The sequence below is a fragment of the Leptinotarsa decemlineata genome, unplaced genomic scaffold, assembly GCF_025532065.1.
Source record: "Leptinotarsa decemlineata unplaced genomic scaffold, Ldec_3_MD MMD2_tig00026340_RagTag_RagTag, whole genome shotgun sequence".
Lineage (NCBI taxonomy): Eukaryota > Metazoa > Arthropoda > Insecta > Coleoptera > Chrysomelidae > Leptinotarsa > Leptinotarsa decemlineata.
Window position 1 is genome coordinate 303,298 of NW_027412694.1, and position 12,365 is coordinate 315,662.

General features: G+C 35.5%; 1 protein-coding gene across 4 annotated transcripts in view; it reads right to left on the minus strand.

Annotated features, from left to right (window-relative positions):
* LOC111511346 (armadillo repeat-containing protein 2) overlaps window positions 1-12,365 on the minus strand; it is a 143,294-nt gene that overhangs the window by 87,786 nt on the left and 43,143 nt on the right. For 2 of the 4 annotated variants that reach the window (XM_074183548.1, XM_074183547.1), the window contains exons 4-6: window positions 11,416-11,693; window positions 787-1,017; window positions 476-729 (exon numbers count right to left, since the gene is read on the minus strand). In XM_074183548.1, the coding sequence (XP_074039649.1) occupies window positions 476-729; window positions 787-1,017; window positions 11,416-11,693 (763 nt within the window). Of the gene's footprint in view, window positions 1-475; window positions 1,018-11,415; window positions 11,694-12,365 lie in introns of all 4 variants that reach the window. The other 2 variants (XM_074183545.1, XM_074183546.1) reach the window with 1 other exon arrangement.

The following is a 12,365-nucleotide window of genomic DNA, read 5'->3' on the forward strand; positions in this document are numbered from 1 at the left end:
TAAAAAAATGAAATTTGTTAAATGAAATTACTAAAAACTATTGTTTTTGATAGAAAAATTATTATTTTCTTTGTTTTTGATGATTCAAAAATAATACACGAATAAAAGTTTATGGTATTTTCAAGTACGGTCCTACCCATCGACGAGAACTCTTACACTACTACTTGATAATTCAGGAGAGGTCTACAGAAAGTGATGAACACATGCAAACAGAGACACAGTGGAATGCTACACAGAGATACATGTGCTTCAATCTGAGTTTGCAGCATAGAGTAGCAGGAAGCGAAGCGATATACGTATGTCACTATACAACAGGTTCTTCAGGCGTGTTCAGTACTAACTGAATTGAAAAAAAAATATTATGAAATTTCATCAAGTATTGGTCAGTTTTACTTTTACCGCAAAACTTGCGTACTCTACCAGAAAATTGTTTTTAGATCTTGCAACATTTTTATTGCATTTGATATATACTTACCGATAATATAACTTTCGCAATATTTATCAAAATCTGCTCGTTCTGCGTATCGACGAACGTATACAAGCATTTTAAAATCCTAATCTTTGTTTTCGATGCGACTTTCTGATTGATCATATTCTCCTTTTCTAAGCATTCATACAGTTCACTCAACAGTGTTATTACTCTATGTTCGTCGATTTTTTTTTCATTTTCGGCACTCAAATCTACAAGCACGTCCTCAGCAGTTCTATCTTTCTTGTATTCCACTGAAACTGAATGATGTATCTTGTTTGAATATTTCGATTTGTGCAATTGATTTGTGAAGTAACCTTTATTGAGAAAGAGCGTTTGCGAATTTTCAATTATCTGCTTGTTGTCGAATATTTTCTCGAGGTTTTGAGGTCCCAGCAAGAGGCATTGCGAAAGGTTTTTCTGACGAAGTGATGGTCTTCCGAAGGGCGAAATTGAATCGTTGAAATCAGTGCGTTCTTGAGGAGAACTGAATGCATTCCTCGATTCTATCCTTTGACGTTCTTCTGGATATTCAGCCTCTTCTGGCACTGAAAAACGATATTGGTTTCTCAAGAAGTGAGAACTGTCATGGCTGAAGATAACCGTATCAAAGCTATTTCCTCTACGACTACGGTATACATTATCAAGGGCTATACGGTTTCAGACTGAGTGTTTTACTTGTCCTCAAAACCTGATTCTTGCACAATCAAGTCTAGGTCTAAACTTCATCGATGTTACTTACCTCTTTCTTTTTATGGAAATTGTTTTACTGAATTTCTATCGTTTCCTTATATAGTCCTAGACAGTTGCTCTGAGTTCTAATGATTACTTCGTTCGTTTCAAATGCGATCACGTGGCTCCCCTTTCTTAGTGCTTTTTTCAATACTGCTGATTTGTCAGAATGTCCTTGGCGTCTATTTCTCTTGTGTTGAGAGAACTAGCTACCGAGAGAAAGAGCCCACGAAATCGCATTTTAAAGGACCCAAGTACCTACTCTACAAAACTGAGACACATTCAAAAAGAGAGGAAAAGTGAATTAAAATCAGTAAAGTCATCAGAACAGTGTACCGGAGACCCAAACTATAAATGTACTATCTGCCTCGAAAACAGCTCTCACTTGTCCATCGAAGGATTGAAGTTTGTGAAAAAAATGACATAGTACTGCCACCATACTGTCCTCACCTCTTACAACCTTTGGGCAGGTCAGTTTGGGGAACTTTGAAAAATTCATCAACAATGCAATGGATCAGCAAGGTGAATCATCGAGAAAACCAAAAGACGATATATGAAATACAAAAAATATTGCAAAGGCTCTCTTTGTCCATTCAATTGGGACAATGATTTTATACCACTGTCCATCACAGATATAGGCCTCTACTGACGCTTTCCCATGATAATACCGCAGATACTACCAGGTTAAATTTGCCATACAAAGCTACCAGGTTAAATTTGCCATAATTGTGAATTCGTATATTCACTAAATTTTAAAGTGTCTGAATATAATTTCTTTAGGTGGGGTATCTTTCATTTACAAGCATTTCGGACTGATGGACTTAAATTTTTGTTATTTAGGATACCAGATGGAAGTTATTCATTTGGAGCAAATTTATTTTTTCTTACGAATAAAACACTTTTTATCTCTTCTTGAATTCAATAAGTTACGTATATTATTCCACTTTGAATGAAATTATTCATAAGAATGTTTGTTTATACCTCTCAATTAACTATATGACTACCTGCCCCAGATACTGCGACAACCATCTCCGGCATGGGGTTGAAAGTCACACTTTTTCTTTTCCATAAGAATTGTTATATTTCCTCGATGGATGTGGTTGGAGAAAAAAAATTCTTTGCAAAAGAGTATAAAAATACTATCTATTGATAAGAATATTATTGATTATTAATAAAAAGGACACTAAAAATGCAAAAGACAAAAAATTTGACTTCCACCCCCGGTCTGCCCTACAGACAAATGGGTTGTACCACAATCTGTGAAACCGTATCACTGGATTGCCGTTAAAAGCCATGGCTTTTAGGCCCGATAGACTGAAACAGCCCGATAGGCTGTCAGTACCGGGCAGGCGGTCTTCGATTGAAGACAAAATGTGAATTGCCAAGAGAAATATTTAATAAAAATAACTGCGTGAACGCAAACGAGACATAAGTGGAACTTATGTCTCGCAATACGACCCGAAAATCAACGTAAAATCATGTCAAGTCAACAAAAACTGTAGTGTGGTTGAGTTGATTGCAATAATCATTTTCTATACTAATAATCGATGTATTTTTTATTAAACACATATTAATAAACGTCACATAAACATTAGAACTGTCAGTTGAAAACTAAAGTTGTAAACAAGTAGAGTCGCTATATGAACATGAATAATGTAGTATCATGTCCCATGTTTACAATGTTAGTTTTTCATCTGACAGTTCGGATGTTCTGTGATGTTGATTATAACAATAAACAAACACATCGACTATCAGTAATAAAAGTGATTATTGCAATCAACTCAACCATACCACATTTTATGGCGACGAGGATAAACCAGTGAGAGTTTAGAAAGATAAACATATCAAACAGTACGACAAAAACATTCAACACAAGCAGCCAACAAGCTGAACCAACCAAATAATTTGAACTGTGTCATTCGTATTTAAGGGAACAATGTCAACTGATATTCTGTCTCAAAGGGTAGCATTTGCGCTCCGTTATCGAAAGGACAGTGAAACCATTACGCAGTTTATGAACATTCTCCGTGGACTGGCAAGAAATTGTGAATTTTCCGATAGTTTGAAGCAAAGTCTTCGAGATCAACTACTTATTGGTATCAACAACATGGCCTGGCAACAGGAATTAATTAGGTTACATCTAAATAATACAGCCTCCCTGAAAAAAATTGAAGCAACAGCATTTATTTTGGAACAGGCTTCGTTACAGTCGAACACTCTGATATTAAACATGGAAAAAGACTGTTTATCCTGTGGAAAATTACGCCACAGAAGAAGTGACTCATGTCCTGCTAAAAATAAAAAATTCTCAGCATGTGGAGCATTGAATTATTTCTCAAAAGTTTGCATAACAACGGGACACGCTCGAATACAAAACCAGAAAAAGAATACACGACATGTAGGTACATGTCACTGAAACGAAGGACGGCAATGAAAGTAGTGATGGGCAACACCCATAGTTTTGGCAATCGAATCGAATAGAAGCATTCGCATTTGTGGGAATTTTTCAGTAACAATAAATCCTCATGTGAGAAAAAATGATTACCCTCTTCCGCGTTTCGAAGATATAATGTCAAAATTCAGCGGAGGCCGATACTTTTCCAAAATCTATCTGAAGGATGCATATCTTCAGTTGCAAGTTCATACTGATTCAAGGAAATATTTAGTTATATCAACAATCCAAGGTTATTATGGCTATAAAAGACTTCCTTTTGGGGTAAATTTCGCACTATCCTCATCTCAAAACTTAATGGATCAATCTCTAGCAGATATTGATGGAACAGTATGATATTTGGATGATATTTTGATAACTGCAACAAATAAGTATTTATATATGATACGACTGAGACAAGTTTCAGAAAGATTACGGTTAGCAGGAGTTAAAACACAACAATCGAAGTATAGATGGTTACAAAGCTGTGTGACATTTTTGGGTCACAAAATTGATGCAGAAGGATTACATCCTACATCAGAACGCATTGAAGCTGTAAGTGATATGCCAACTCCTACAAATGTAAGTGAACTGAGATCTTTCTTGGGATCAATAACTTATTATGGACGTTTCATACCAAATCGACATGTTATTTGCGTTCCATTATACAGACACCTGAAAAACAACCCAACATTCAAGTGGACACTTTATGATGAAAAATTATCCCATGAATTGAAAAATGTCCTTAGTTCATCAGCTCCGGTACATTTCAATCATGAATTGACAGTAGTAGTTACAAGTGATGCGAGTTCGAAGGGTATTGGGTCAGTTTTTTTCCACGAATCATCAACAATTAACGTGCTTCGTGAAGTGTTTTCGAAATTAGGTTATCCGAAAATAAGTGTGTCGGATAATGATCCTCAGTTAACCGCTGAAGAATTTGGATTATTGTGTAAGTCTTATGGTATCACACATATTCGATCAACACCGTATCACCCCAAGACAAATGGACTTGCGGAAAGAACAGTGAAGACTTTCAAAGATCGCATGTCAACTAGTGGATAAGAGAAAAGTCAAGATGAACGTTTACAAAGTCTTTTGTTGACTTATCGTAATATCTTAGTTCTACCTGTCGTTCGACAGGCAGGGCTCCAAGCGAATTGATATTTGGACAACATTTATGTACTATGTTCGACCAATTGAAACGTGACTTATATTCAGAAACATGGATGAGACAGAACTTGATCCGAAACGAATTCGTGATCGTGGTTCGAAGGACTCGATATTTCATCCTAATCAGACGGTCTGGGTGAATAATCCACTAGGTAAAGGATCCACACCAGGAACAGTAATGGATCAAACTGAACCGTATTCATATATCGTTGAGGTAAATGGAACACCAAAGAGGAAGCATGGAGATCAGTTAAGACCTCGTTTGAACCAACCTAACCAAGTGGAACAAAAACAGGAACATGCCAAGGATTCTGAGAAAACTTTAATGACATGTGTTTCTAATGCATTGCAAGATGGAGATTCCACCAAAAAAGCATGACACAACCTGTGAACGTGAACATAAAGATACAAGCCAATGACAACATCATTCAAGAAGAACAGGCGATCTTTCCGGAGCCTAGAATAAACCTGTTACGGAACCAAAGACTGCCTGCTCGTAATCGTGACTGAGTATAACATTCCTTCCTCGTTAATCGTGTTAATCGAAGGTTTTCACGGACAGGAATATGTTGAAATCATTCTTCGGGTTTGTTCCGTGTGGAACCTTTAAGGGGAGATGAGGTCATATCGAGAAGAAAAAGAAGAACTGAGGTACCAAAACATTCAGGTACCAAATTCAGGTAATCAAGATCGGTATATATGTAATAACATAATTGACCAGCACAGTAAGAAGTCATCCGAGTAGGGTCAGACGACTTTCGAACACTTTACAAATAATCGCCAGATGATGACAAATGTGATTTTGTCGAAACGTTGCGAAATTCATTCCCATCGGGGATGACAATACACCACACGGAACAAACCCGAAGAATAATTTCAACATATTCCTGTCCGTGAAAACGTTCGATTAACATTTCAAACCTTTACGGGGAGATGAGGTCATATCAAGAAGAAGAAGAACTGAGGTACCAAAACATTCAGGTACCAAATTCAGGTAATCAAGATCGGTATATATGTAATAACATAATTGACCAGCACAGTAAGAAGTCATCCGAGTATGAAATTATTTATTATACACGGACAGTGTGATCAAATCATTGCAAGAACTTGTATAAAATTCAACCAAATGTATCCTGAATTAACAACAATGAACGAGAGGAAGTTTGTAAGATTACAAAATCATTTCCTTAACTATGGCTCCATGTTAAAAGCGCCTTCAACATTACCAAAATCGTTACTTCAAATGAGGACAATACTGTTAACGTTTTGGCATATTTTTATGCATATCCAGAAGCTTCCATTCGCAGTGCAGAAAAAGATTTAGGTGTATCACATGCTTCAGTACAACGAATTTGGAAAAATCACGGAATGCATCCGTATAAATTTACCAAAGTTCAAGCTCTAAAAGCAGAAGACTTCGAACGTAGAATGCATTTTTGTGAATCCCTTTTGATTCATACACAGGAAGATCGGGAATTTTTGTCAAAAATAATTTGGAGCGACGAATCAAAATTTACAAGGGATGGTATTATCAATAGAAGGAATACACATTTTTGGGCTGATCATAATCCTCATGTTACAAAAAAAATGGGTTTTCAAGAAAAAATTGACCTGAATGTTTTCTGTATTCTGAAGAACAATAAAATTAGCTTTTTTATTTATGAAGACACACTGAATGCAGAGAGATATCTCCAAATATTAACTGTAACTGTAACTGATTTTCTTGAAAATTTGCCTTTAGAGGAATATAGGAATTCGTGGTTTCAACTGGACGGAGCGCCAGCTCATTCCAATTGAATTATCCTATTTTGTTATTGTTTGTACTTTCACATGTTTTAGCCCACAAAATCTTACTTTTTACCTAGAAATGACTGATTTTTGGTACAGTTGTTCCCTGGAAACTTTGAGCCATAGTTAAGGAAATTATTTTGTAACCTTACAAACTTCCTCTCGTTCATTGGTGTTAATTCAGGATACCTACATGATAATTCCACTGCTACCTAAATCCAACTTCTAAAAAAAATATGTTTCTAGAAGAAGCGACTTTATTGAGAAAACTTGACGATTTAGGTATAGAGACATGATATATCATCTTGAAGCGTTTTTCATCATCTTTCAATTTACCGAGTAATATACAGGGGATTTCACTTGATAAAATGAACTTTTGACTACTTTTATGCACATTGGAAATAATAGTAATTTTAGCACGCCCTGTATGATATGGAGTCGATTTCTTGGTATTATTTGAATATTTCGAGTTTGTCCAAACTATCATCAAAATATCAACTTTTCATGAATTGAGAGTACTGATGTACTTAATTTCAATTAAGGCTATGTTTTGGACCATATTTAGCACAACTTATTTTTTTATCTCGAAAACAGATAGAGATAGGTATGGGACAATATTAACAAGAAAGTATTAAAATACTAGAGCGATTTCAAAAATGTATTAACATACGGGGTGTTCCATTTAAAAAATTAAGTTGCTAGAACTTTTTGATGGAAGTGGCAACGCCGCAATGCTGGAAATATTTTAGATCGATAGAACAGGTAAGGAATTGTGAGAGGTGGAATTTTCAGAAAAATCACGCTTTGCGTTTTCCAGAAACGTCTAACCGACCATCGACCGTGAGTCACGCTGTATGTTTCGAACATTTGTATCACCACTTTCATTACCGTCCTTCGTTTCTGCGTCATGTACATGTCATATATTTTTTTTATTTTGTATTCGAGCATATTCCGTTGTTATGCAAACTTTTCAGAAATGATTCATTGCTCCACATGCTGAACACTTTTTATATTTAGCAGGACATGAGAGTCTTTCCCCTTGTGGAGTGATTTTCCACATGATAAACAGTATTTTTCCATGTTCGAAGTCAGAGTGAAATTGTATTTATCTTGTTTGAATTTATAACTTCTGTCGTTGCGTTCAAGATGTTCTGGAAATCTACTTTTAAGAATTTTTTATTTTTCGCAAAATAAAAAATTCTCATTTTCCAATCTACGATGAGTACCCCCATGAAATTTTGTGAAAGACTATTCAGAGGGGTGTGCTAACAGGATGAATCATCAAATCAGCGTAATATGCCGTAAGGACTGCGATACGAATTTTTATAGTTAGGAAAATGAAAAATTTATATTTTTCAATCTACGATGAGTACCCCCATGAAATTTTGTGAAAGACTATTCAGAGGGGTGTGCTAACAGGGTGAATCATCGAATTAGCGTGACATGCCGTACAGACTGCGATACTAATTTTTATTGTTTGAAAAATGAAAAATTCGTATTTTCCAATCTACGATGAGTACGCCCATGCAATTTTGTGAAATACTATTCAGAGGGGTGTGCTAACAGGGTGAATCATCAAGTTAGCGTGACATGCCGTACGCCTTGCGATCCTGATTTTTATTGTTTGAAAAATAAAAAATTTGTATTTTCCAATCTACGATGAGTACCCCCATGAAATTTTGTGAAATTCTATTCAGAGGGGTGTGCTAACAGGGTGAATCATCAAATTAGCGTGACATGCCGTACGGACTGCGATAAAAATTTTTATTTTTAGAAAAATAAAAAATTCCTATTTTCCAATTTACGATGAGTTCCCCCATGAAATTTTGTGAAAGACTATTCAGAGGGATGTGCTAATAGGGTGAATCATCAAATTAGCGTGACATGCCGAACGGACTGCGATACGAATTTTTTTTTTCGAAAAATAAAAAAATCTTATTTTCCAATCTACGATGAGTACCCCCATGAAATTTCGTGAAAGACTATTCAGAGGGGTGTACTAACAGGGTGAATCATCAAATTAGCGTGACATGCCGTACAGACTGCGATACTAATTTTTATTGTTTGAAAAATGAAAAATTCGTATTTTCCAATCTACGATGAGTACCCCCATGAAATTTTGTGAAATACTATTCAGAGGGGTGTGCTACAGGGTGAATCGTCAAGTTAGCGTGGCATGCCGTACGGACTGCGATACTAATTTTTATTGTTTGAAAAATAAAAAATTCGTATTTTCCAATCTACGATGAGTACTCCCAAGAAATTTTGTGAAATACTATTCAAAGGGGTGTGCTAATAGGGTGAATCATCGAATTAGCGTGACATGCCGTACGGACTGCGATACGATTTTTTTTTTCGAAAAATAAAAAATTCTTATTTTCCAATCAACGATGAGTACCCCCATGAAATTTTGTGAAAGACTATTCAGAGGGATGTGCTAATAGGGTGAATCATCAAATTAGCGTGACATGCCGAACGAACTGCGATACGAATTTTTTTTTTCGAAAAATAAAAAAATCTTATTTTCCAATCTACGATGAGTACCTCCATGAAATTTCGTGAAAGACTATTCAGAGGGGTGTACTAACAGGGTGAATCATCAAATTAGCGTGACATGCCGTACAGACTGCGATACTAATTTTTATTGTTTGAAAAATGAAAAATTCGTATTTTCCAATCTACGATAAGTACCCCCATGAAATTTTGTGAAATACTATTCAGAGGGGTGTTCTAACAGGGTGAATCATCAAGTTAGCGTGACATGCCGTACGGCTTGCGATCCTGATTTTTATTGTTTGGAAAATAAAAAATTTGTATTTTCCAATCTACGATGAGTACCACCATGAAATTTTGTGAAATTCTATTCAGAGGGGTGTGCTAACAGGGTGAATCATCAAGTTAGCGTGACATGCCGTACGGACTGCGATACGAATTTTTATTTTTTGATGATGATGATCCATTCTGTTAGCACACCTCTCTAAATGGTCTTTCACAAAATTTCATGGGGTTACTCATCGTAGATTGGAAAATACAATTTTTTTATTTTTCGAAAAATAAAAATTCGTATCGCAGTCCGTACGGCATGTCACGCTAATTTTATGATTCACCCTGTTAGCACACTCCTCTGAATAGTCTTTCACAAAATTTCATGGGGGTACTCATAGTAGATTGGAAAATAGGAACACATCTTAGATGAGTACCCCCATGAAAAGGTATACCCCTTAGAAAGGTATTCCACAAAATTTCACGAAGTTCTCGTCCTGATTTGGAAAATAAGAAGTTTTTTCAGAGAATATGAAGTATTCATCTTCAAAAAAAAATTAATGCGTGTCAAAATCGATACTGTTAATACGCTTCCTATGTTTACTCAATACGTTTATGAAAAATTATCAGTGAAAAATTTTATTTCAAGTTCTTCTCTGTGTGTATACGTTTACAAAATTTTTCTTGTTTTGTTCGGGTCATTTGTATGATATCGCCCAATTAAATACCAGCCTTAAATTTATGAGAAACTTGGCAACACTGCTTACAATTTCTCCTCTATCCCAACATGGATAGTCGGCACGTCAGAAACTGTGGATGGAAAAGCGTGGCTAACTTCACACTAATTACTCCCAGCCCTCTTTTTCCAGAGAAAATCTTTCTGGAAATATCTTTCTGGTTTAGCTTGTTGGCTGCTTGCTTTGAATGTTTTTGTCGTAGTGTTTGATATGTCTGTATTCTAAACTTTCACTAGTTTATCCTCGTCGCCATATTATAATGATTGTGATGAGCTGATTGTAATGATCACTTTCCATACTAATAGTCGATGTGCTTATTGATTATAATAATACACGTCACATAAATATTAGAACTGTCAGTTGCAAACTAAAATTGTAGACTCGCTATATGAACATGAATAATAACTGAAGAAACATGATACTACAAAAAACATCATAGACAGTCTAGGGTCATTAAGGACCCCCAAATAACCTATAACATCTCCGGAGTTGTACCGGATTCTTTGTATCTGTGGATCAGTTTATTGGAACGACGGATTGAAGTGTTGGAACTTTCTTCCTGAATACAAGATAAATTGTAATCTGGGCCATATCCACAAATCAGCAGTAGCCGAACATATGTTTAGAAAATGCACTCAATTTATTGCCTTCGAAGAGACCCAAGTGCTTGACTTCGAGCCGTTATCAAATATTATATAAGGAGGCGATAGAAATTCAAAAACACAAACAATCTCCACCAAAAGGAATATGATTTTTTTAAAATAACGGTGTTTGATTACCTGATGCTGAGTTGAAACTAGAAAACTATTTATGATAAAATTTTCTGTAGAATGTTTCAACTAGTAGAACTTGTAGAAATGAGAAATTTGACTATTTCATGCACTTAAAAAATTCGATAAGCCTTATTGCAAGTTTCAAATTTTTGGGAAATTGAAAACCTTATAGATAGTGAAATATTTTTCAGAATGAGGACTGTACATTCAGCTGTACTGCTTCATGCAGTAAGTATAACAACTGGCAGAGAAAATTCATATCCCTATTTATCATAATCTAACATAAACTCATCAAAATCTAATTTTGGAGGATGATCAATAATGTATAAAGTTATCACTAATCATATTATAATCCAATTATAAAATCGTAATAGTTTTAATCGAAATAATTTTCCGCTCACCGTCAAAAGATTCTTTTTAGTTTATTTTATTGAAAATTACGTTTCTTTTAGAATGCCTTTTTAAACATTAAGGGGGCATTCAGAAAAGTTAGAGCAGGGTTGAACAAGGTGTAGAAATTATCAGAACAAACGAAACTTTTCTACTTACGGTTATCCAACGAAGTGGTATTTTTGAAAATTTTTCGTTTTTGCAGCGGCCTACAAGGATCCAACGAAGGTAATTTCACTTTGTGAAGTGAATCCTTCACAGCGATATTGAAAATTTTGTCATTTATTTCCGATAGGGAGTTTGATCGTTGATGTTGAAAACTGTCAATTTTTTGTGATGATACGACGGGTTTTGAGGTGATCATATTTGGTGATAATATCATATTGCTGTCAGAAGGAGTTGTTGGGAGTTCGGTTTCATTTTGAAGGTAGCGCAAACTGAAAATTAGTAAATATACAAAAATATGTCACACATGCAAAATAACAAAATTTCATAGACAAAGCACTATTACAAAATGAAAACATGTGTTTCTAGTTAATTAGGCTTCATCTGTACGGTACAGCTTAATGCACGGGTAGGTAGCATTTGATTACAGAAAACAATACAAATAGCCTAAGTTATCAACGGAAGCCATCCGAACTTTATGGTTTCGGCCAAATCGTCTCGGGTTAGATGCAGTTTGAGCTACAAGCGTGATATCCAGTTTCAGTATACAATACATATTTTAGTTTCGTGAGTGTATTTGATGTACATCAAAACAAGGAACATTGATGTATGAAATACTAACAAAATGCAAACACGTGTTTCTGGCTAGTCAGCTTTTATCAGTACGTGAATTTATGTTTTTTTCTGCACTTGAAACCGTACTGATGAAGGCTATTACCAAGAAACATTTGTCTGCAGTTCCATTGAGTTTCTTCATATCGATTTATATCATATACAATCACGAAACTACCATCTGTATTATATGCTGGATCCGGATATCAGGCAGGTAGTTGAAGCTGAATCCGGGGAGACTTAAATAATTTCTCTAACTCAAGGCAATAGTGTTGTCCTAAGGCCGGTTGAGGACCCGTCAACACTCGACCTTGATCTTGAAAGATATCACA